General features: G+C 47.9%; 1 protein-coding gene across 1 annotated transcript in view; it reads left to right on the top strand.

Annotated features, from left to right (window-relative positions):
- ACTR1A (actin related protein 1A) overlaps nt 1-26,877 on the top strand; it is a 262,729-nt gene that overhangs the window by 183,855 nt on the left and 51,997 nt on the right. The window contains exon 10 of the mRNA XM_078643654.1: nt 15,175-15,215. Within this exon, the coding sequence (XP_078499780.1) occupies nt 15,175-15,215 (41 nt within the window). The remainder of the gene's footprint in view (nt 1-15,174; nt 15,216-26,877) is intronic.

Here is a 26,877-nt window from a genome sequence, read left to right as displayed (position 1 = left end):
TGTCGCCCAACCACCCAACTAATCTACGAAAAGAAAACCCAGGAGGAGAAAGGACCCGCTCACCCCCCACCCACCCCTAAAAGGACTAATACTTGCAAACATTAATGACACAGCATAGCACAGTTCAAAGCTAACATGAAGGGTACGGGGTCAAAGTCGACATCTACTCCTGCTCCGTCGGGCCACCGTCCGCCCGATCCGATCTGCCAGAGTCCTCAAAAGGTTCTTGATCCGCAGGCAGCGAGTCAAGCCAGTCACTCACGACCCCAGGATGGTCAAAGAAAAAAGTACGATCCCTATGAACCACCCGCAAACGGGCCGGGAAGAGCATGGCATACTTCATAGACCTTTCCCGGAGTCTCTTCTTGACCCCTTGAAACCCCAGCCTCTGTTTCTGGACCTGTTGTGTAAAGTCCGGATAGATGCTGACAGTAGAGTTCTCAAAGGCAATGGGACCAGACTGCCTCGAAGCCTGCAGGATAGCGTCTCTGTCCCGGAAATGAAAGATCCTCGCAATGATGGGTCGTGGGTTAGCACCCGATTTAGGTGTGCCGCCGGGGATCCTATGTGCACGCTCGACAGCGAAAAACTTGCTGAGACCCTTGGGCGCCAAGTGATTCAGCACCAGGTCTTCCACCAATAAGTCCGTCGAGGCAGCAGTCGATGATTCCGGGACCCCAATCAGGCGGATGTTGTTGCGCCTGGCACGGCTTTCATAGTCCTCTAGGCGCCCAGAGAAATAGTCATTAGCTTTCCGCAGATTCCCGACTTCAGCCTGTAAGTCAGAGACGTCAGTGACCAGGCTAGTGGTCTTGAGATCCAGGGATTTGACCTTTTCGTTTGTCTTCGCCAAATCCGCCCTGATCAGATTGACATCAATCGACACAGTATCCAGTTTGAAAGTCAAGGCCTCATATTGTTGCCCCAGTGAAGCCTTCATACCGGTAATGGCGCCCATGAGATCCCGCAACAAGGGCTCTTCCTCAATCGATGAGTCCTCCGGCATTGCCGTCGAGGGTTTAGATGCTGCGCCCGGCGATCCTTTAGGGAGGGTGTACCGGTCCATAATGTTCGTTTGCAAAGCACTCCCTCGAACGCCCGGTTTAGTCCTGCGCCTCTCACTCTCTGGCTTGGTGGCCATCTTAGATCCTGGACCCGTACGGGTCGCCTGTTGGCGGGTGAAAATGGTGACTGCGGTGGCAAATGCAGGACCAAAAGGGCGAAGGTGGTGCCAGTCTCAGAACTGAAAGCCACGACAGATCGGCATCAGAAGCGGATAGACCAAAAGTATAGGCACGTCCGGCCGTCTACGTAGCTAACAAAGTCAGGTTGATCTCCGGACGGGAATCGAAACCAAAAGCGGTCGCCAGCCCATGCAAGTCAGGCAGTCCGTTGTTGTTCACTTACTGGACGGCAGGCCAGACAAGATAGCTCGGGGCGTCACCCTGGAGCAGGCCAGAAACTGCGACGATCTGTACCTCTGGACCCCGAAGTCCAAAAAAGTTTTTGGGAACAGATAAATGATCAGTAGAACTGCGCCAATAAACACCCGTCGTCCGAACCAGGATAAAGTACAGGATAGTCGATGGAGGTGGCGAGGGTCCGGGAGCCCTGTGCTCACGCGACCATCTTGGGTGCGCGCGAAGCTCCTCCCCCCTCGTAAAATGCACTTTTGATGTTTAGTCAAAGTCATTTCTATATGCTTTTCCACAAATTAATGTGGGCCAGAAGGTTTCCCTCAAACTCGAAGCGCCAGCATAAGAATGATCCTGACTGGACTTGAATGTCATGGTCAGAGCAACTAAACTGGAGATTATTGTGTAAAGTGGACCTGCTTTCCAAAGAATAGGATAGGATACTGCACCAGAGCCTGAAGTCATTGAACATGGCGGCTTTGCTGATGAATTCTTGCAATTCACCCGTTTAAAGTATTTCACAAGACTGCACGAACATGCTGTAAGAAGACAGTCTTCCATGCAAAAAATTCTTCAACTTGTGCCCATTAAAGAGATGTATTGGATGGCCTTATGAAGTCTAATTTACTATTGTCTTCAATAAAATTGTATTTGGCAGTAATATAGTGGTGAAAAAATACCTTAGTTGGTGCTAACCTTTACACTGTGAAATTAATTAGAAAAGATGGTCTGTAGACACTAATAAATGAGGGAAATGACTTGCATTGTTGCCTTTCAAATCAACAAACAGTCTGAGAAGACATTGAAGTTACATTTTGTCCATTGAAGCAAAATAGTGCTTTGGGAATTACACATTTGTAGCATGTGTTGCTGTAGCTACACATCCTCTTCATACTCCTGCAATCTAGTGTTTGGCTTGGGCATTTGCAAGTTATTTTTCTTCAAAGAAAGTATTTCAAGTCATGGGATGCACTATGACTTCACCCTTAGGTGGCGGTGCACCTGAGCACAAACACTATTCTCAATTGTGTTTTTGCTGCTATAGGGTTCAGACTTGTACTGGCAGGGCTCCGAGACTCTATGTCTTCATCCCGTTCCTTCTGGTTCACACAGTGCTCTCTCTGGCTACATCATTTGGAGACCCACCGTAGTCCAATAACTCCCACCGCGCCTCTCGTTTTTGCCACTCTTTTGTAAAGAATGCACACAGGTTGATGGAACGGTGGCTTTCCAGAACTGTCCCTAATGCCATGCAAAGTACCTGTGGTCTGACCGCCACGATGTTAAGAACCTCAACCTCTCTTCCCACCCTTTTCCCCAACCATGATCCTGCATGCGAGGCCTGCCTCACCTTCTGTTCGAAAAAAATCCTCTGATACCAGAGAGAGAGGTGTTTGGCACATCAAAAGATTCAGCATAAATCCTTCAAATAGAGTCGCCGACATCTTTCGAGTACAAGCCCAGCTCAACATCGAGGAGGGTGGAGATGCCGGCCCTTTGGCCATTCCATCTCACCAACCATGGCCTAGTCCAGAGGCAGTTTTCTATTCCAAGTCCGACCAGGTGGAAGGAGAGGAGATTCCTTTGCCCTCGGCGCCCACCGTTCCGCAAGCTAAGACCTGCACCAGGACCATGAGTATGGTTCACACCAAGACTCATACTAAGCCTTTGAAGAGGCCTGACGCAGCAGCAGAGCATCACTCCCGTGAGTGTTGGGCATCGAGCCCTGTATCCAAACCTTCATTGCCTTTAGTGCCTCTGCAGCCTATGGGCTCTGGTTGTCACTGACCAAAGACCTAAGAGCTCTTGCTCCCTTCGAGGCTGAAGGTCCTTTCGACGCCAAGGTCAATGTCAAGTTCAAAGCCACTGTCTACTCCAACAGTGCCATTGGTGCTGAAGACTTCCAACTCCGACAATTCAAAGCAACCATCTTACAAAGGCTCCAAAAGGAGCTAAATGCAAGGCAAAAAAGGCTACTCGTCCATCCCCAGCTGGGGAAGAATTTGAAAAAACTATCTCCACCAAAACCCTTAGCTATTCTGCCTTGGAAAAGACGCTAACATTTGAGGAGGAGCCAGTTCCAGAACTAAAAAAAAACATAGGGACAGGCGGGCCCACCCTCTCCCCTACACTCCACCTCTTCCTTAACCAACACCACCACCTTCTCGTTCACTACGCCACTGCCCCCACACTCACCAGAGGGATCCCAGCATTACTCATACTGGCCTGCACTCCCTTCTACACTGCCGCCCTTATGAGGGACCATTTGACCTAGGACCCACAGACAATATACCATTGGTTTAGGGAGCCAATACCAGCATCCGTATTAGATGCCATGCTTTGGTCCGTATTTCTGGTTTCAAACTGAAGGTCCAGCAGCGTCTGCTCAACTTGACCTTCAGTGGGAAACATCTGTATGGACCACAGGTTGATAAGATGCGGGAAAAACTCAAGAAGGACACCGACTTTGCCAAATGTATGTATGCCTTTCGACTCCTTCCAACAAGGGGCTCCTTTCGGAGACCACAGGCTCCAAAACTGCTTCACCCACATTCAGCACTTTCATACCAGAGGCATCCGCACTCTTTCCATCAGCAGGCTGCTAGAGGGTGCACCAGGGGTACCTACGGAGCAAAACCAATAGAGCAGGAGTAGTGTCGGTTTTAGACCTCAAGGGCCCCTAAATTCATATCCCCTTTCACCCCACCCACTGGCACAACCTTCATTTCGTGGTAAAGGGCCATCATTATTAATTCAAAGTATTTCCCTTCCGGTCCACCGCAGCTCCAGGGGTCTTTACAAAGTGCATAGGAGCTTTTCCCTTCCTTGACGATAGGCTGATCAGAATTGCAAGCAAGCATCAATGCCTAGCCCACACCCAAACCACCATTTCCCTTCTCCACAGCCAGATCCAACTTTCATATTTGTGGTACTGAACGTGGTCACTGGCAAATCCTAATCCAATCCGCTGAGGGTGTTGGCATTCTTACAGCTCTGACGTTTTTTCATTCCACTCATTAACTCACTCAAAACTTATAAGCTTTTCTTAGGCATGTGGCATCTCGTAGTGCCATAGAACCCCATGGAACTGTCTATGTGAGTTGACTACAGGAATGTCTTTCAGCTCAAAGTTCATAAGATTAGGGTCACTGGGGAAATATTGTGTTGGTGTATGCCAGCACCCATCGCTCTCTGCAGTAGTGGAACAGAAACAATGTGTTGCAGGGTAGGCCCTTGCTAGATCTCAGTCTGCAAGTCGCCATCACTACAGACTCCTATCTGGCCAGCTTGGGAGTGAATTGCAACCACATGACCATACAGGGAATTTGGGACCCTCAATAACATATGCACCACAGAAACGATCTTGAGCTCTTTGCTATACAACTAGCTTTCAAATCCTTTGTTCCAGCCATTAAGTCCAAAGTAGTCGTGATCAAAACAGACAGTATGACTATGATGTATTATCTCCAAAAATAGGGAGGCACTTCTTCTCTCCTCCTCTTGCGACTAATGCAGCAAACCTGGCTTTGGGAACTCCGTCACCTCATACACCCCTTAGCGGATTATCTTACAGGGGTGGACAGTTACTTGACCACCTACTCACCAGGATGCATCAACAAATCCATAAGTGGCACTCCATCCCCAAGTCCTTCTTCACTACTTCCAACATTGGAGGCATTCCACAAATAGACCTGTTTGTCACTCCAGAAAATGCAGAATGGCCAAACTTGGCCTCTAAATACCCACACCCACAGTGAATGGGCAATACACTATGGATACACTGGTCAGGGATCTTTAATTACTCTGTTCTGCTTCTCCCGCTTTTCCACTTGTGCAGAAGATGATGCAAACATCTCAAACCCTAATCCTCGTAGCCTCCATGTGGCCAGAAAACCCTGATACCCCACACTCCTCAAGAAATCATTCTGCTCCACGAGAAGTTCCCCAACAAGGCCAGACCTTCTCACCAGAAACCAAGGACAGATCAGACACCCTGCCCAGCAACTCAGTCTAGCGATCTGGCACCTAAGGTCCTGGAATTCGACTTCCTGCATGGACATATTACGTGAGTCCGACAGTCCTACTACACAAGCTTGCAGGTACACAGGGACAGGGTTGTGCTCTCAAACAGCCCAAAGTTGCCCCAGTATTGGAACTTTCATAGATTCCCATGCTTTGTATCATTCCCCGTCGTCGGAATGGGAGTCTCGGTAAGCAAAAATAACATAGCAGTAGGTACAAAAGAGAAAGGAAAGCCTTAGACCTCATTCCCTTTTGTAGCATATCCGCCTCTTTTTGCAAAAGAGGCCAAACTAATCATAAGCCAATCAGAAGAGCCTCACCACTTAGAACCCTCCTGAAGGAGCCTCAGATTTTCTACCGCACGTTGTGCTTAGGGAGTCTCCTTTGAGCTCTGCTCAATCTCAACTCTTTTTCAGTGTTTCTTCAGGATTTTTTCTTCAAAATTGTTGGCTGTCTCTTCCAGGATGTCTGATAAAGAGAAGAAGGCGGCCCTTTTCAAGCCATGCTCCACCTGTGGCAAGAAAACATTGTTTGTGGAGGATAGGCATGAAGATTGTATTTATTGCCTCTATCCTAACCATAAGGCTGCGGACTGCAAGATCTGCCGCACCTTTTCTACCAAAACCCTCCGGGACCGTGAGGGTAGACTTCTTACCTGGCTCCAGAAGTTGAAGTCTAGAAAGGACACAGTTTCCAGTGAAAGTGAGGACTCTTCTTAAGGGACATCTTCAAGAAGGTCAGTCAAAAGGGGTAGGGGTTCCCCTTCACCTTCAGTGGAACATCCTGCTAAGGCCTCAAAAAAGACCACCAGAGAGTCTGAGAGCCTAGGTCCACTCAAATCTTCTCACCATGGTGTAAAGGAGAGGGAGGGACCATCTACACCATCTTCTGTGACGAAGACGGTTCCAGCCTTCAAGAAGCCATCTTCTCAGTCCTCTGAGAAGTCTGACAGGAGTTCCAAGTCATCGACGACGCAGCTGAAGACTTCGTCGACGAAGGCGTTGAAGCCTAAACTTAAAGTGGTACAGTCGACGGGCTCGTCGACGGTACTATCCCGTCGGCGTCGACGGGGTCGTCAACGACAGTGACAGCAACGTCGACGAGGATGTCGACGACGACATCGACGACGGCAGCGACGAAGATTTTGTCGGCGGTGACGACGACTGTCGTCGTCGAGTGCTTCGACGACCACAACATTGACGACAACGGCAGCAGGTGCGTTGACTGTCTCATCGTCGACGGTTGTTCGCTTGTCGATGAAGGCTATTCCATCGACGCCAGCATTGCCAGAAACAACTCCATCGTCGACGGGATCGTCGACTATATTGTCGTCGATGTAAAAAATCACCATTTCCATGCAACGCATTACACCTGATATGACGTCCCCGAGGAGGGTTACCCCCTTACCCCCAGCTCTGCTGTTGGATGAGGATGAGGTCGACTCGGATGAGGAAGATCGGAGCTCATATGGATATGCACGCAGTCCTTCTGAGCTTCTGGTAAAATGTCAAGAAATGGATTCTGAAGAGGAATACCTGCAGGAATATGGGTACCAACATTCTGCTCAGCCTCGGGAGTATTCGGGTCAACAGATGGAGTCTGTGCCTTCTTCGCTCTTGCAGGATTTACACAACATGCTGCAGGATTACAAATCCAGTTGTTCACAGCCTATTCCTGTTCCGTCTACGCAAGCCCTGCGGTTCCTACAACACCTATACTGGTTTCTCCAGAGTTGCGGGCTCAGGTGATATCTCAGCCGCAAACACCGATTCCACAGGTACCTTCAATAACATTGGACACTCAAGATGATTCCTCGGATGAGGATCAAAACTTTGACGACAGACCAAATCAAGGCATAGAATGGGACAAGTACGTTATCCCAGACCCGGCTTCACCATGTCCGGATCCGGTGGACTCCCCTCCAGCGGATATCGGAGGGTTCCATAAGTTAATGGAAAGAGCCTGTGGCAGATTCAAACTAGCAATGCCTTCTGTTACCACCAAGTGTTTTTTGTATGACTTTAAGGAGCCATATAGGAAGGTTACTAGGTCTGTCCCCATTGTTCAACATGTTTGGGAGGAAGGCCTGAAGGCTATGAAAAACCCAGCGACAGTGGTCCCTGTGCTACCGCGCCTTGAAAAGAAATATAAAGCACCTGAGGATGGTCCGGCGTCTTTGACAGGACACCCAAAACCGGACTCTGTGATTTCTCAAGCCGCACAGAGGAAATCACGCAATCCATCAACTCCTTTAACAACACTTCCAGATAAGGAAGGCAGGAGATTGGATAACGCTGGTAAACAATTCTCATCTATGGCCAGTCTTCTGGTGCGGGCAGCGAATGCCTTAGCAATATTAGGCAGGTATGACCGCCAACTATGGTACGACGTTGCGCCCTATCTGGATCAACTACCTCAAGAGGCAAAAGGCGAAGCAAAGAAAATTTTGCAGGCTCTCAACAATACCGTCAGCCTTACCAACAAAGACAAAGACAGTCCTCGAATTTCTCTCGTCCGAACAATAGAGGAGGACAAAATCGCCAAGAACGGGATACGTCCAAGAAGCAATAGCGGCATCCTGGCTCTTCCTACTGTGCCCTCCTCTACAAGACCATCGGTAGGGGGCAGGGTATCTCAATACCTTCAGAATTGGTCCAGCATAACATCAGACCGTTGGGTGCTAAACATCATTCGAAAGGGCCATACTTTGGAATTCACACAAATTCCACCATCCAAGCCCCCGGCCGCCATCCCATCAAAACATCTGCGGCTCGAAGTTCATCAGATGCTCCTCAAAGGTGCTATAGAGCCGGTCCCCTCCTCCCAAAGAGGGGAAGGTTTTTTTTCCAGGTTCTTCCTGGTGAGGAAGACACTAGAGAAATGGCGCCCCATTTTAGATCTCAGGGAGCTCAACACCTATCTCATTTCCCTATCCTTTCGGATGGTTTCACTTCAAGACATACTTCGTCTTATCAATCCAGTGGATTTCATGGCCACGCTCGATCTCGAAGATGCGTATTTTCACATACCGATTCACCCAGCACACAGAAGGTTTCTACGGTTTACAGTAGCCAAGAGCCACTTTCAATTCAGGGTTTTACCCTTTGGTCTTCGCTCAGCTCCAAGAATCTTCACCACGGTGCTGGCACCGGTGGCGGCGTTTCTGCGGAGGAATCATTTTCAGGTCTTCCCTTACCTGGACGACTGGTTGTTGAAGGCCCTGTCCAGGGAGGCTGCATGGGAAGCAGTCGAGGCATGTACAAACCTTTTTCAGAATCTGGGACTTACTCTAAACAAGGAAAAGTCTTCTCTGGTTCCGTCCAGGACTGCACGCTTCCTGGGAGCCATCTTAGACTCGGATCTCAGCAAAGCTTTCCCGACTTTAGAAAGGCAAGAAAAACTGCAGTCGATGGCACTGGCCTTCGGAAAAAGAAGGTATCTTTCAGTACGCCGTTACAAATCCCTTCTGGGAGTGATCTCCTCATGCATTCCTCTGATTCCTCACTGTAGACTGAGGATGCGTCCTCTCTAGGAGCAGCTCGTCATTCAATGGCAGCAAATTCACGGTTCGTTCGACGACAAGGTGACCATCACCTCAACGATGAAAACAGCTGCCTTATGGTGGACGAAGCAGGAAAACCTATCCCAAGGTCTATCCTTCGTAAGCGATCCGTCTCCTCAGGTGGTGACGACGGATGTGTCATTGGACGGCTGGGGGCAGTACTGCAGGACCTTCATGTCAGTGGACATTGGTCTCCTCAGCACCGTCATCTTCATATCAATCTACTAGAATTCAGAGCAATCAAGCTGGCTCTTCAGGCATTTCTCCCTCGCCTGGAGGGTTCAAAGGTTCTCATCCGCACGGACTACACCACGGCCATGTATTACATCAACAAGGAGGGAGGAACAAGGTCTCTACCGTTGTCTCAAGAAGCTCAGGAAATCTGGGCGTGGGCTATCCTTCACAACATTTCGCTGCAATCTGAGCATCTGCCAGGAGTCTTAAACGAACATGCCAACAGACTAAGCAGACTGTCCTCAGTCAGTCACAAGTGGGAGCTGAACCAGGTGGTTCTGAACAAGGTTTTTCAACAGTGGGGAAAGCCCTCCATAGATCTGTTTGCCACTCCGACCAACAAGAAATGCCGGTCTTATGCAAGCAGGCTTCACCATCGAGTATCATTGGGGAATGCGCTTTCGATAGCCTGGTCAGGGACATTTGTTTACGCCTTTCCCCCCATTCCAATGATACCGAGGCTTATCAGGAAGATCAAGGTGGAACCATGCAAGATGATCTTGATAGCTCCGGCCTGGCCGAGACAGTTCTGGTTCACGGAACTCCATCTGTTGTCGCTGGCCCCTCCTCTTCCCTTGCAAGTTCTTCCGGACCTTCTCACAATGTCCGGGGGGCAGATTTGGCATCCGGATCCAGCTTCATTGCACCTGACAGCATGGCTCCAGAGCAGCGAGAATTCATGAATCTTCCCATCTCCAATTAAATAAGACAGGTTCTCTCCCAGGCTAGAGCTCCTTCTACAAATAAAACATACCGTTTGAAATGGAAAAGATTTTGCTTTTGGTGCAGGGCAGAAGGTGTTGATCCCTTCACGTCTCAACCCTATCAACTTCTGCCTTATCACTTGTCCTTAGCTAAAACTGGACTGGCACATTCTTCAATAAAGGTTCATTTAGAGGCAATTTCTAGGTACAGACGTTCACAATCTGGACCTTCTCTCTGGTCTTCAAGGATAATTAAACGATTTCTCAAGGGAATGTTGATTGTTTCGAGTTTATCCTCCAGTGAGGCCTCCGCCTCCTACTTGGCTACTGAACTTGGTTCTCACACAACTCATGAAGACCCCTTTTGAGCCTACTCATTGCACGGATATGAAATACCTTTCATGGAAGTTAGCTCTCCTTCTTGCCCTCACTTCCGCAAGACTCATTGGAGAGCTACAAGCTCTCACAATTCAGGAGCCGTTTCTCCAGTTCAAGAGGAATACAGCAATCTTACGGACTAATCCAAGGTTCATACCTAAAGTCCCTTTGGATTTTCATCTAAATGAGCCGTTGATTCTTAAATCTTTCTTTCCTCACCCTTCCACTCCGGCGGAAAGGTCACTGCATTCTCTGGACGTGCAAAGGTGCTTGAAATTTTATTTGGATCGCACCAAGGAATTCCGTAAATCCTTGCAACTTTTCATTGCTTTGGGGGTCCTCGCAAGGGCCTGCCTCTTTCAAAACAAAGTATTGCAAGATGGATCTCTAGTGCCATTCTCTATTGCCACTAAACAGCGGGGCAGCCGCTAACCAGCAGAATTAGAACACATTCCACAAGATCTGTGTCTTCTTCATCGGCACTCTTTGCGGGAGTGCACATCAAAGACATTTGCAGGGCTGCAACATGGAGCAGCGTGCACACCTTTACAAGACATTACTGCTTGGACTCCTTGATGCAAGAGGACACGGCTGTGGGCCGAGCGGTACTGAGGAACCTCTTCCACTGATTGGTGAGCTTTCCTTTTCTATCCCTCCTTCCTTGTTTGCAGATTTTGTATCTTTGGAATACTGATGGCTTTTGCAATGTATGTTTATGCAACAAAATGTGCTGTATTGCTTACTGCTTGCTACTCTGATACAAAGCATGGGAATCTATGAAAGTTCCAATACTGGGGCAAGAAAACAAGTTACTTACCTGTAACTTTGGTTCCCCAATATTGGTAACTTTCATAGATTCCCATGCGCCCGCCCGCCTCCCCAAGGAAAGCTCAGCCTCCAGCAGATATGGTTACTAATACACAACGGCTGCGAAAATCTGAGGCTCTGAGGTTCCTTCAGGAGGGTTCTAAGGGGTGAGGCTCTTTTGATTGGCTGATGATTAGTTTGGTCTCTTTTGCAAAAAGAGGCGGATATGCTACAAAAGGGAATGAGGCCTAGGCCTTTCCTTTCTCTTTTGTACCTACTGCTATATTATTTTTGGTTACCGAGACTCCCAATCCAACGACGGGGAATGATACAAAGCATGGGAATCTATGAAAGTTACCAATACTGGGGAACCAAAGTTACAGGTAAGTAACTTGTTTTCTTCCTCCCTAAAGTGGTTTCTCTCTTTCATCTCAACCAAACCATTGAGATTCCAGTCTTCTTCCATCAGATTCAGTAACAGAGAGAGAGCCCCCCTCCATAGCTTAGATGTCAAATGGGCTCTCATGTAAAGCATTGACAGGATCAAGTCCTTTTGAAATGCCAGCTAGCTCTTTGTTGCCTTTCCTAAACCTATAAGGGTCAACCTATTTGTAAGGCTCATGTTGCAAGATAGTCAGATGCATCCACTTCTGATATCACAAAGTCAAAAGAGCACTCTCTGTTCTCCCCTGGGAACACTCTACATGCCAAAAAAGCAGCTGTCCTGGCCTTTCTTGGCAATATCCTGGAACCTGCTATATGTAAAGCAGCTACTTGGTCAACTCCATGCACTTTTATCAAGAACTATTGTGTGGATATCTAAGCCAAGCAATCTTAAAGACCTTAATTCAGACATCCACATCATCCACATGCTAGTCACTGCTTTTTTGGGGAGAGGGTGGGGCTGCTTTACTGTCTATGCAGAGCATGTGTATTTACAGCAACACATGATGTGAACGGAAAATTGTTTATCCTGTAAGCCTCTGTTCATGGCGTATTGTGCTGTAGATTTTCATGCACACACCCTCCTACCCAGAACCTGGAGTTGGTATCTGCAGGAGATAAATCGTCTTCCTATTTTAGCCAATATCCCAGATGTTCGGAAAGGGGTATTGATTTCGATCCAATCCCATACTGTTTTTGCAAATTGTCAACCCGTTACTGTTCTTGTTGTTCTTCAAGGATTGTCCAAAATATCCAGCTCTTTTCTGTGGCTGTTCAGGACACTTACTTATTTGTGTTCACCCTGCAGAAACACAGTGTATGCCTCTGAGGAAATCCAACACTATGTATAAAATGGTGCCATTCAGTCTGAATGCTGCCTTTGTGTTCCATTCCCTTGAGTTGAGCCAGTCTCACTCGTCTCATCAGTTTGATGTGGGATGCTCACTGTGAGCGTTTTTTGATCTGTTAATCTTTTTTTTGTGGGACATACTAGATTAATCATTTCACTTAAACATATTTAAGATGGTGGGAGTTTTCTTTGGCCCTAAAACCTACTGGTTTTAGCCAGTGGGTTATGTTTAACATGGACAGCACCACAGTAAGGAGGCACACTCTTTTCCACAGCTCTGCATGCTGAAATTGTGTGGCTGCACCATCATACTTTGTATATACCAGTTGTCCTCCCACACAATAGGAGATAGCAATCAGAAGATGCACTGCCTGTAGATGGAATCTACAATGAGTTGAAAGTCCTCCACTCCACCTACATGGCCTGGGGTTCCCAACCATCTTCACCGAAATTGAGGTGTGAGCAGTTTGCCTCTTCGATGGGCAGGGTCACCCCAATCCTTGGGGGTAGGTGTGATAAATTAAAGAGGGATGTTCATGTATGACTTCCTGTCTACGGATTATCATGCACTATTCTGTCATTCTAGTGGATCCATCATTTTCCCTTTTCATGTGCTGTTGTCAAACAACATATAACTACTGTGGAGGGAATAGATTTGCCTCCCCCAGACGTAGGACCACTTGTGCATAAAAAAGAGAGATTCCTGCATTCTTCCCTACCATTGCTCACCTTCAGCTGCAGTTGCCTACTTTGACATACTGGTAGCTAAAAGGAGGTCCTCCCCCAGAGCACAAATGGCTAAGGTTATGTATTTGGGTCTAACCAATTGAGCATCTGGCTATCAGACCTTATGTGGTCCTCTGCAACCTCTTCTAAGCAGCTACTGATTATATATGTGGCGGGTCTAATGCAGTTGTTTCCTCTTGTCCGTATGTGTACTTGAAATGTGAACGCGGTCCTCTTAAAATAAATATTAAAACATTTCCAACCCATTTCCTCTTGTTAGATAAAGCTCCTCTGCTTTCTAGTTACTATTATTCCTTTTCAACACATTAGCGTGCTTCATGTTCTTGAGTCTTGGACCTTTAAGCAGTGTTCCATCGAGTGAAGGCAGTACTGTCTTATAACTGTCTTTTACCCAAATTGTTAAACAAATTCCAGTTGCATGACAAGCTCACTTTTTAACCTGCACAAGAGTTATGCATTTTACAGTTACATACCAGCTGTCAATTTTGGAGGGAAACTGTATATACAATCACCATTGCTAAATGGATTATATCCTGCATCTACTAGTAGTATATTCGTCACAGGCTAGGTACTATGTCCAGAGTTCCAAGCCAACTCAGAACAAAGAAAGCTTTAGCGGCTTTATAAAAGCATGTGTTGATGCCATATGTAGGTATCGCACTATTAAGACTTCCTCATGAAACAATGTAATATTTGATCAGGAGGTTGAGGAAGGTATGGCCAGAGGGACGAAAATATTTAGCGGTCGCAAACCCTGCAATTCACTAAATCACTGGCTTTGCAACTGCTGAATGACGTAATTACCTGTTCTAAACCAATATAGCAAATGGGTAATGGATTACTGAATCGCTAAATGGGTTTAGAAATGCATTACGAATTGCTGTTTGGAAGGGGCGTGTTAGGGCATTTCTTCCAAATATAGATTCATTTGTAATTCAGTGTATCAATATTTTGCAAATGAAATCTAGTCTCAAAACCTTGAAAAGCTACTGACTCACAAGTTGGAGTGGTAACCAATTTTCATATGGGAAGGGGCCAATTTGGGAATGTAAAAAAAAAAAAAAATTATTGTATGGGGTGGACACTGGTTCAGGGAACCACTGAACCACTGTCCACTCTTATCCTAATTTTTTTTTAAAGGTTTTTGTTCCAGTTTCCTTCAAGGAAAACGGCCTGCATTTAAACAATTAACAGTTATGCACTTTATTGAAAATTGATCACAGGCATGGTGGTCTGCTGACCCCAGTAAACCATCTCTCTGACGGCATTCGATTGTAGGGGGTCTCAATTTGTGACCTACCACATGCATATTGATGAGGCAGGTGAGATTGCGGCCCACTATGATTGGGATTTATCTGAACTGACCTATTAGTATGTAGGTGGGTTTGCAAAATTCCACAACAGTCGCAATTTGCGACCAGTGGTTAGTACATCTGGCCCCTATTTACTTAAACCTAACTTAACCTAAAGTAACTGATACTGCCTTGATACATTTACCTCTCTAGGGACTCTGTTACTCCTAGTCTGTTGTCCCTCCCATTAATATTCTTCCACCAACTTCTTAGCCATTGGATGGAAACAGAATCTAAATTGGCTCCTTTTTCTAAGTCGGGAACTTGGAAGTGGGCGTGCTCCCATCAGAAAAAGGTGTGTGAGAGTACAATGACCAGCAGCATGTATGGTACCAGATTGCACAAAAATCAATTAAACTACTATAGATGAAGGCACTGGTCCTGCCACTCGGTAGCTACAGGTGGTAATAGGCGGGAGGCTACATACGGGGAAAAATCAAGGCACAAAGAATGTAACTTTATCCTTTTCATTATTTATGCAAATCATGAAAAATGTGATTGAAAGTTTCTGAATATTTTTAAGCATTAATCATTATAAGAATTAAGTTGAAATGTGTGTTAGCTGAAGAAGGTACAAATGTATTTTACCCAAGTTTAGGTTTATGGAAATTAAAAGTTACTTTCAATTATTTAATATATGTATTACAATTTATTTCAGATATCCGCTCCTCAAGAGAGATTATATTCGACATGGATTGGGTAAATATTGAGTAGTATCTTGACTCATTGGTATTGTAATAATAATGTTATAGCTGTTACAATATTTAAGCAAAGTTTTATTGTTTATTTGAAGTTACAGAATACCTTACTATAATGGCAAGTATAGTAATAATCTTTTGACATATATTCCATATCATAGTAACTCAAATATTCTGCAGGTGTTCTTTAATGGTTTAATATGTTGTAATTTTTCAAGGCCTGCTAGATCTTTCTTTCTCCTTGTATCCCAATAATGCCTTTCAAGTGCTGTACATGTAATGGTGACAGAATGGCCATTATTAACTTTTTGCATCATTTCTGCCTGGTATCTGTGAGGGACTGAAGAGCATGTGTGGCGATGGCCACCTCTACCCTGAGAGGGTAGGTTCTTAATGGATGAAATAGGTCAGGAGTGGAGGAGAGAGGAAAGCGCAGCGAGGCGGTATATATGGGTTTTACTGTGGCACGCCAATACCTTGAAGCTTTTAACCTCACAGAAAGGCAAGGGCCCGGCATGGTCATTATTGCTTCTGCAGAAAATGATATGAGTTCCTGTTAAAGATAAACATTTCAGAACATATCTGGCTTTGCCAGGAAACAGTAATCCTCAGTAAGAAGACTGCATTTATTTCCAGATATTCCATCACAGTATGTTTGATGTCAATAAATCTGTTGAGGTCCTACATCTTTGAGGTAGCTCTAAAGGATTAGAAGGTCTTTGCCATTGACAAAACAATGTGATTATATTTAAGACCTTTGGTAGTGCCCTCTGACCCATCATGTCTTCCAAGGCCTTGGAGACAGTTCAGCCCGATTACTATTTTGAGAAATCCTTTAGATTTTAGGGTAGGGGTGGCAGGGTGGCACAGAACCAGACATTCCTTGGTTTGCTAATACTAATGAATACGAGTTGCCTGCTTTAAGGCTTTCCTTTGGATGATTTGATCCCTCTCTCCGTGATTATGAGATTAGCAGTGGAGTTTGAAGGGAAGCTTTTCTTCAGTCTTCACCCATGACATCCCCATTTCTTTATAATACATTGAAGCCTTTCTCTATCCTTAAACCTTCTCTTCCTTTTTTTCGGGAGGTAACTCTGATCTAGCCTCAGCATTATGTTTGACTTAAAATTTTACCAAGGCTTGCAGCATCCTACACAAAGTATAAATACCTGCATTGGCCTAGATTGTGTCTAAAGACACTTGTGGATTCAGCAATTATTATTACAGTGAGGCATAGCTCAAGGATTCAGCAATTATTATTACACTGAGGCATTGCTCATGGATTCAGCAATTATTATTACACTGAGGCATAGCTCCCCCTTCCTATACAGTAATTCCTTAAGGCATCTGAATACAGTGAATAAGCGAATGGACCGAATGTGAAAAGATGTGCGTGCCAGCAGTGCCCTGGGATTCAGGGCTCTAAAATGCACAGTGATTAGGAGCAGATATGAGCAACTCTGATGGGAAAGGTATGTAGCATTTTGTCTTGCCAGCATACAGCTTAGAATGAGCTTTGGGTCATCCCATTGCTTACCATTGGTTAGATTTGTTGTTGGTGTCATTTGCTTGCTTCATAATTAATAGCTTTCCTTCCTCTGTATTTGTCCAATGTCAGGAGCTTAGCTTCTTTACCATGTATTTAAGTATGTGACTTGCATCTTTCCACCGTTAAGATTTAGGGAGACACTTTTTTCTATTGCTTTCAGTTCTCCATAGGAGGAGGAGGGCATGTGTTTTCGTCCATTCTGCTCTTTGTGCTGCTTCCCCTGTCCCCATGGTTTTCATGTTGCACTCCCACTCCTAGTTTGTCTGTTGCTTCTTCTTCCTCCTCCTCCACCCCTCCCTCTCCTGGTCACCTTTTTAGGTCTCGGCTAAGCGCGCGGAAGCCCGTTCTCGCCGAGAACCTTTTGTCGCCGTGTCTGCTTTCCAGGAGACAATCCTGGCCGCGTGCATCGCCTTGGAGGCGATTTCAAACTGTCACGCGCACAAGTACGAGCGCTCAATTGACACACACACACGATCGCCCATGCACGCACGCACCCACACATCCAGAGAACCCATCCCCGCCGTCGCATACACACACACACACACACACACACACACACACACACACACACACACACGTGCACCGAGACCCCCCCCCCCGCCCTTTTGCACTTATCGGCTCAATCTCGGGGGACTCCGCTCTCAGCACGCGGCAGGGGCAGGCACCGTGCATGTGCCTCGTGCCCCCTCCGCAGCGTTCACGCTGCAGCTCTTCAACACTTGCTCAACTTCCTACTGGCGGCCCGGGGCTCTCCACCGCTCACAGGAGCCCCGGGCCGCGAGACGCATTTCCTCCGCCTGCCTCCTCTTCCGGTCCAGACGCGGCCCGCCGCCGTCACAGGCGACCTTGCCTGACTTCCGGTGCGGCCGCGGCAGGATTCCGGGGGCAGTAAGAGTTTTTTTTTTTAATGTACTCAAGAAGCTTTATTTTGATATTGCACTAAATTCTTCAGCTGGATGTTGACGTTCGTCTAGAGTACAGGCATTGCACTAATTTAGCACTGTTTTCTTACTATAGTTTTTTCAGTTATATGGTCCTTCCAAGCCTATACTTGCTGCTCCATAGTGCTTTTAGTAGCACGTTTTACTGAGTACTGGTACAGCTAACTCATACCTATTGCTACTATTACCAAATAAAATGTGACCACTCTCTTTACCATTCTTATAAGGGTGGAAGGCTGAGAACCTTGCAACGGTTCGAACTTGTGAGCTTCAGGTCACTGCATACAGAGGCGAGCTGTAGTATTCAAACTGGCCTAACCTCAGCAAGAATGACAACATTGCACATGTTGGAGCCCGTCTGGCCAGGCCATAGCACATCGCAGGAACTTCACATGGTATGATGAGCATGCAGGGAGTACGTTTTATTTTAAAATAGTCAACATGAGTGGGTAGTGAAGTGACTACGGAAGCAGTTGGGCAGAGTCTGACAGCGTTTCAAGCAAGAAGCGCGGTACAGTCAGCTGGCAGCACGGAGCAGAGTGACCTGGCAGCAAGGTGGCTAAGTTTGGGAACCCAGCACAGGTCGGTGGTTTGTTATAATGCTCCCGGGTAGTCCCCCCGCACCCCTCGTAGTCGTGCTCGCTGTACTCCCTGCCCTATCGCTGCCTCCAGCCCCGTTTCTCCCCCCCTCGAGTGTTCGGAGAGGGAGCGGGTGACAAGCTGCCTCTGCTGCCGGGGTAGTAGAGTCCCGTATGAGCCTTGCAGGATTGCTGGATTGGGGGCCATTTGAGGCTAGTGATAGCGAGAAGGCAGGCATTAGGTTGCGGTCCTCTTGACGGTGATGAAGAAGTGGCCGGAATCAGCAAGTACGGTTTGCGCCACATCGAGGGACCAGCGCGCCCATATGCGTGTATTTGCTACTATGCATAGGCTCTCTCACAGTTAACTACCTAAAAATAAAGGCCACCTATAATTTGGAGCCATGTTTAGGTGAGATACAACCGTCCCTAGCCAGGAAACCCTATGTACAGTTTAGGCACGGTTCTCCCCCTCTGCGTGCATTTTTTATTTTTATTTTGTTGCTGTGCATGTTTAGCCGTACTGACATCTTTTTGTCTAACACGGCCTACTTTGCAGGGCTGGCATAACGGTGCATAGATGCTTATAGCTGCTACAGGCCGCCCGCTTGTCGCACTCTATCCAGTCTCAGCTCTGTCTTTGTGTTTGTACTTGGATTACTTTCCTGTGTCTGTCCGGGTATTTTTCCGTCTTGTTATAGCTCACATAACCTATAGCAAAGCATATCCAGTGCATAGAAGGGTGCATTTTGAATGGCTTTTTTGTGGGGTGATTACATGTGGAGGGTGTCGATGGGACCCAGGATCTGCACCGGGCTATAAAGGTAAAGGATTCACCCTCCCAGAATACAAAATAACTAGAATAGACCCTTTCAAACCCCTCAGAACACTTTTTTTGGGCCTACAATTTATTGACTTTTGTTGCAATTAGTGTTGCAATATTAAGCAATGCCAAAAGCTCAAACTTAATTACTGCGAGACCTATTGCATTGCAAATGCTTGTTTTTCTTCTAACCTCTGTAGCATGGGTTCCTCCAGTGGTCTGTGGACAGGTTGTGAGAGAGAGAGAGAGAGAGAGAGAGAGAGGATGAGCTGAGGGTCGTCTGCGTAGGGTATGATGTTTAGTCCGTGGTTTCGGACAATGCTGTCCAGTTGTGGTCATTTAAGTGTTGAACGGAGTAGGGCTGAGGGACGAGCCTGGAGGGATGCCACAGATGATGTTCTTCGGTTCCGAGGTGAAAGGAGGCAGGTGGATTCTTTGGGTTCTGCCGGTGAGGAAGGAGGCGATCCATTTGAGATTCCTATATGGTGAAGTCTCTTGATGAGTGTGTGATGGGATACAGTATTCAAAGCTGCTGATAGGTTGAGGAGGATCAGGACCACTGTGTCTCCACAGTCAAGAAGGGTTCTGATGTCCTCAGTTACTGCGAAAAAAGCAGCACTTTGCCTGTAAGGAACAACACTGCTCCCTCATGTACCACAGTGATATTTTGTATTCCAGTCCATAATTCTGGTCTCTAAGAAAGATTCGAAGCACACAGTCACACCTTTCATCTGCTTTCTAACATAAACTTGTATTTAAAAAAAAGTGAATGTTTTCACATAAAGGATTTTCTACATTTTGTTCCTTTCCTCAAAGATTTTACATGATTGTTATAAACTAAAAAATTATTTTTTGCCACAGATTTTGTTGGCCTGAGGTACATTTTCTTTCCTAGAGATTTTGCGTGTCTAAGTAGATTGGCGTTTCTGTTTGGAAACAATTGTCTAGTCATTTCTGGGTTTGGCATATAACAGCTCCCCAGAACATGTATGTAGGCTTCAGATAGGCATTGAGACCAGGAAGCAAAAAGACTGTTAAGTGTCCTCCTCTCCTACCTACCTCCTGACATAATCATTTCAATATTGGCTGTGTGCAGTATGGGTTATTGAAGGGCCTGGCCTATGACTAGACCCTGTGCCCAACCAGCAGGGCACTCAACTCTGGCTGTGCACAGCCTCTTTTCAGTTTGTATATTTCTATGTTGGCAAAGCTCATACAGTTTTGGGCTGTTCCTGATGTCTTACGCAGATGATGATATCGTAGTGTCAGTGTTAGATTCAGTAGAAGCAGCAAAAAATGTGCTTGCTCATTTGAAGCAGTAACACAGATGATGTACATTAATGTGCTACAATTGAACGGGGACAAAATGGAACTCTTATGTTTTAGGTACCTATTGATTGTACATACTCCTAGTTGGTCGCCAGAGGCTTTAGGGGACCATCAGCCCCGGTACCAATAATTAAAGACTGAGTATAAACAAACAAGTGAATTTGGTCCCAGCTTCCTGTTTTCTGCACCTGAAACTTCTGCACAAAGTGCTCCCGGGCTTCCTAAACTGGCAATATAGCTATGGGCCAGGGTCTGATTTTATTGCAATGCTTTGCACCAAGGCATTCGAGGTAAAACCATTCAATGAGTTCTATCCTTCCCTCCTATTCTTTTATTTTATCTTGAATGTTTTTTTTGTTCATTGATTGCGTTTGAATGATGTTGGTTTAAAGCAGAACGGGATGTAATTCCCTAGCGAGATGTGAGCCTGATACTGGGCCTGAGAGAAAGCAAAAGAAGAAAGAAAACTCATAGGGACATTATAAAAACAGCAAGAGGAGAGCAGTCGGTATCAAACAACCAAGATAGGAAAAGCTGAGCACAATTTCACTTGTTTTCCTTTTGCACTTTCCCTAAATCCTAGTGGTCACAACAGGAGCTCAAGAAAACAAACAACCTAATAGAGAAAGGGGATAAAAGATCTACAACCTTCACCACAAAAGAGGTCTCCCTAGCACCCCTGAGAGTGGTAATGGTCCCTGTCCCTTACAAACAAGATACTTTTAGGCCATTATACTTACCTCGTTCTCCTTGTCTTCTTTAATACGAACCCGGGACGACCCCTCACGGAAGCGCGGATCTAAAGCAAAGAGGAGGAGGAGAAGAACTAAGAGTCCATTTCAACAACCTTAAATATTTTTTGGGTTTCGCCTGCCGAAGGCTGCTGCGCAGCCTTTCAGCGCAGGTGAAATCCTATGTCCCCAATAAGCACTTCGGGAACGTCCCCCGGCTCTCATTGGCTAGCTCCATAAATGGAGGCTAGCCATTGAGTGCCGGATCTGTCCGTCAAGGCCGGACCAGATTCGGGGGCGTTCCCGAGATTTTTTCCCAGGGCGGAGTTACGTTTTTTCCTGTTCCCTCCCCTTTCCCGCCGTCCGTGTCCTCTCCCGCCCCCCTCCCGTCGTCCGTGTCCTCTCCCGCCCCCCTCCCGTCGTCCGTGTCCCCTCCCGTCGTCCGTGTTCTCTCCCGCCCCCCTCCCGTCGTCCGTGTTCTCTCCCGCCCCCTCCCGTTCGTGCAACTCGAGTCAGGGACCTTGCCGCTGTTGTGGTACCCCGAGCGAGTGCCCACCTCGCTTAATATTTAGATTTAAGGCCGGTGCCCACCCGGCATTGCTCCGTGTATTCACCGCCGCGGCCCCGAGTGAGAGGAGGAAGCAGCGCCCGCATTCAAGCCCGGGCTGCGCTGGGATTGGCCCAGCCGGTCGAGCCCCCTTCCGCGTCATCGGAGGAGGAGGAGAGAGCCGGAAGGAGGAAGCAGCCTGCATCGACCGTCCCGAGGCTCCCGAGCACAGGAGGAGCCCCGGGGAAAGAGAACGTCCCTCCGCGGCCCCGGAGAGTCCCGAGGAGCGGCCCGTGAGCTATTATGTACGGTCTTCCGAAGCTGCACGTTAGCAGCATTCAGCACTATTTCAACACTACAATTGTGCACGTGCTAGACCACCGTGCGTGTGCACGTCTCTTCTGTCACGCATGAGCGTGTGGCGAAGAGGATCACATGTGCTCTTCGTGTAAAGTGCTTGCTCTGCGCTGGCTGTGTATGTTTGCTTGTTTGTAGTGATTTGTTTATGCTGTGTTTGTAGGGTCTGTGCTTGATAGGTGTGCGTGTGATGTTTACTGTTTCAGTGTTTTCTATTTGTTGGGTGAAGTCTATAAATGTGCACGTGCTGCGCGCGCGCGTTTGTTCTCTTATTGAGCACAAACACACGCGCGTGTGGTTTGAGTGATTCCTTTCAGCATTAATTGCTTTGTGTGTGCGTGTGTTTGATTGCACGTCGGAAGTGTTACACGTCTGTGTCTATGTGGCTGTATGTTTACGGTTCAATGGGCGTCTCTCCCTTTCTCTGCATTCTCTGCCCCCCTCCGCCCCCCAGCCTTCTCACACTCTCTCTCGCGCACGGGGGACATGCCTGCTTCCTCGTGGTGTGTGCATCCTCGCGCATCGTATGTCTGTGATATTGAGGGAGTGTGTTTGTGTGCATTGTGAAACAGCGGTGCAGTGTGTGTGAGTGTGCGTGCATGTAATGTATCCAGCCTAGTGTGTGTGACTTGCAAGTGCCGTTGTGTGCAGTAGTAAGTGTGACAGACCTTCTACACGAGCCTGCCCAGGAACACTGCAGCCGCCCCTCCCCTGTCCACGGCGATCTCCGCCCCCCAACCCACCCCCACCCCCTCGCCCCCATTGTCCTGAAGATAAATCCTGAGAGTAGTAATGCAACCAGTTGTTTACAGCCGAGGTGAGCACAGAAAATCCATAGTAATTCCGGCCGCGGGTGAGTGATGCTCTCGGGGCGGTGGAGGGAAGGATTTGTATGCCGCGGGTCACAGGGCTGATTAACTAAAGAGAGCCGGGAGTTGAGACGGATTGCACAATCACCAGGGCGGCAGTCAGTCACCCTGTCGATGTTGTGGGGGTGCTGTCTCCTTTAACGGGGAGCACCCGGCGGGTACATAACCACAGATGGGTCTATTGTGTCAGCACACCCAGACTGGGGGCGGGGAAACTGGTCTCAGGGGTATGTGTGGTAATACTGGCCTCAGGGGTGTGGGTTGAAATACTGGTCTCAGGGGTGTGCGTTGAAATATTGGTCTTAGGGGTGTGTGCTCAAATACTGGTCGCAGGTGTGCGTTGAAATACTGGTCTCAGGGGTGTGCGTTGAAATACTGGTCTCAGGGGTGTGCGTTGAAATACTGGTCTCAGGGGTGTGCGTTGAAATACTGGTCTCAGGGGTGTGCGTTGAAATACTGGTCTCAGGGGTGTGTGCTCAAATACTGATCTCAGGGGTGTGCGTTGAAATACTGGTCTCAGGGGTATGTGTGGTAATACTGGCCTCAGGGGTGTGGGTTGAAATACTGGTCTCAGGGGTGTGCGTTGAAATACTGGTCTCAGGGGCGTGCGTTGAAATACTGGTCTCAGGGGCGTGCGTTGAAATACTGGTCTCAGGGGTGTGCGTGAAATACTGGTCTCAGGGGCGTGCGTTGAAATACTGGTCTCAGGGATGTGCGTTGAAATACTGGTCTCAGGGGTGTGCGTTGAAATACTGGTCGCAGGGGTGTGCGTTGAAATACTGGTCTCAGGCGCGTGGGTTGCAATACTGGTCTCAGGGGTGTGCGTTGAAATACTGGTCGCAGGGGTGTGCGTTGAAATACTGGTCTCAGGGGCGTGCGTTGAAATACTGGTCTCGGGGGCGTGCGTTGAAATACTGGTCTCGGGGGCGTGCGTTGAAATACTGGTCTCAGGGATGTGCGTTGAAATACTGGTCTCAGGGGTGTGCGTTGAAATACTGGTCTCAGGGGTGTGCGTTGAAACAGTGGTCTCAGGGGTGTGCGTTGAAATACTGGCCTCAGGGGTGTGCGTTGAAATACTGGTCTCAGGGGTGTGCGTTGAAATACTGGTCTCAGGGGTGTGCGTTGAAATACTGGTCTCAGGGGTGTGCGTTGAAATACTGGTCTCAGGGGCGTGCGTTGAAATACTGGTCTCAGGGGTGTGCGTTGAAATACTGGTCTCAGGGGTGTGCGTTGAAATACTGGTCTCAGGGGTGTGCGTTGAAATACTGGTCTCAGGGGTGTGCGTTGAAATACTGGTCTCAGGGGTGTGCGTTGAAATACTGGCCTCAGGGGTGTGCGTTGAAATACTGGCCTCAGGGGTGTGCGTTGAAATACTGGTCTCAGGGGTGTGCGTTGAAATACTGGTCTCAGGGGTGTGCGTTGAAATACTGGTCTCAGGGGCGTGCGTTGAAATACTGGTCTCAGGGGCGTGCGTTGAAATACTGGTCTCAGGGGTGTGCGTTGAAATACTGGTCTCAGGGGTGTGCGTTGAAATACTGGTCTCAGGGGTGTGCGTTGAAATACTGGTCTCAGGGGTGTGCGTTGAAATACTGGCCTCAGGGGTGTGCGTTGAAATACTGGTCTCAGGGGTGTGGGTTGAAATACTGGTCTCAGGGGTGTGCGTTGAAATACTGGTCTCAGGGGTGTGCGTTGAAATACTGATCTCAGGGGTGTGCGTTGAAATACTGGTCACAGGGGCGTGCGTTGAAATACTGGTCTCAGGGGTGTGCGTTGAAATACTGGTCTCAGGGGCGTGCGTTGAAATACTGGTCTCAGGGGTGTGCGTTGAAATACTGGTCTCAGGGGCGTGCGTTGAAATACATTCAACCCAATGTTTAAGGAGATGCATTAAAGTTTTACAAGTGTATGATTAAAGCAGTGAATACATGTGCCCATGCATAACAGACAGGCTACGGAAGCATGAGCTGAGGGGGAAGATGTGTGACATTTAGTAAAGTAGGATGATAAATAACAGCTGTTTTTGGGTTTCGCCTGCCGAAGGCTGCTGCGCAGCCTTTCAGCGCAGGTGAAATCCTATGTCCCCAATAAGCACTTCGGGAACGTCCCCCGGCTCTCATTGGCTAGCTCCATAAATGGAGGCTAGCCATTGAGTGCCGGATCTGTCCGTCAAGGCCGGACCAGATTCGGGGGCGTTCCCGAGATTTTTTCCCAGGGCGGAGTTACGTTTTTTCCTGTTCCCTCCCCTTTCCCGCCGTCCGTGTCCTCTCCCGCCCCCCTCCCGTCGTCCGTGTCCTCTCCCGCCCCCCTCCCGTCGTCCGTGTCCCCTCCCGTCGTCCGTGTTCTCTCCCGCCCCCCTCCCGTCGTCCGTGTTCTCTCCCGCCCCCCTCCCGTCGTCCGTGTTCTCTCCCGCCCCCCTCCCGTTCGTGCAACTCGAGTCAGGGACCTTGCCGCTGTTGTGGTACCCCGAGCGAGTGCCCACCTCGCTTAATATTTAGATTTAAGGCCGGTGTCCACCCGGCATTGCTCCGTGTATTCACCGCCGCGGCCCCGAGTGAGAGGAGGAAGCAGCGCCCGCCTTCAAGCCCGGGCCGCGCTGGGATTGGCCCAGCCGGTCGAGCCCCCTTCCGCGTCATCGGAGGAGGAGGAGAGAGCCGGAAGGAGGAAGCAGCCTGCATCGACCGTCCCGAGGCTCCCGAGCACAGGAGGAGCCCCGGGGAAAGAGAACGTCCCTCCGCGGCCCCGGAGAGTCCCGAGGAGCGGGAGCTCTCCTCTGCACTCCCAACCCCCCCCCCCTCAAGTGCCTGTGTAGTCTTCTCCCCTCTATTCCCGCCAGCTTGCCATTGGGAGGTCTGTCGGGCACTTTGCACGCTTTGAAAAACAAAAATGGACTTAGCTTCGTCTCTGATACTGTCTCCTCTGTGCTCTGCCACTATCTTGGCGTCCTTCCCCTCGCCTCGTAGTCTCGCCGTGCTTCCTCTGTTAACCCGGAAGCCGACCGCCAAAATCGCCACTCTAGTCTTTCTCCATATTGGGGCAGCCCAACGCCAGGCTCCATGTTCTTTCACCACCACTGTACTCATATGACCTGGAGCATGGTACTGTATACTTTAAATCCTCACGCTATGTTGCCGCGCTTCCTGCATAGTACAATCTGCGCAATTTTATCAGTTTTTAGTATATGCCTCCTCTCCACCTCGTGCAAGAGCTCCCGCGACCAGCGTCAGCCCGACGCCATGTTTCCCTCCCTGGCGTTACAGCTATAATGATGGTGATACTTGGATCATCTTAAAACTGAAACAACTTTCTAGTGTCAAGAATTATGACCTCAACAAATATCTAATGTGTTTCTAACAGTGGATGCAAGAGAATCACGTCAAACCGAACTACTCTAAAATAGAAATACATATGGATTGTATAAAAATCATAACCCATATACTTTTGAATTCCTGTAATGGGACACCTATTGATAACAACTATTGAGGTTCTGGCTTTTTCTTGAATCACAAAGCAGCAATGTAACAAGAGACTCGCGTTGACATAGGTCCTCTTTCTTCGGACCCTTACACAGGAGAGAGGCCTCTCTGACCCTGTTGATATCTCATCTGACCAACGCAAATCTACTTTATGTTGGACTATCTAACAAATTCATAAATTAGTTGTCATGCTACAAAGATCTAGAAAGAAGCAGCCAGACAGATACTCAACCTAAACAGACCGGATCACATTACTTTTGCTATCAAAGCATTTCACTGTTTACTAGTGGGAAGAAAAATATGATTTAAAGCAGTGTGAGTTGCACTGCTGCCCATTCATGGCACATGACCATCCTTCTTGCAGTATGAACCTCGATTATGCACCAAAACAAGACTCCTTGTATCAAATATGGGTCTATAACTGATAATACCTCCTTATCAAAATACCTAGGTTGCAGCTTCTCAG

This window comes from Lissotriton helveticus, chromosome 5_1 (genome assembly GCF_964261635.1).
Source record: "Lissotriton helveticus chromosome 5_1, aLisHel1.1, whole genome shotgun sequence".
Lineage (NCBI taxonomy): Eukaryota > Metazoa > Chordata > Amphibia > Caudata > Salamandridae > Lissotriton > Lissotriton helveticus.
The sequence above is the reverse complement of the archived record's forward strand: the minus strand, read 5'-3'. Positions and strand labels throughout refer to the sequence as shown.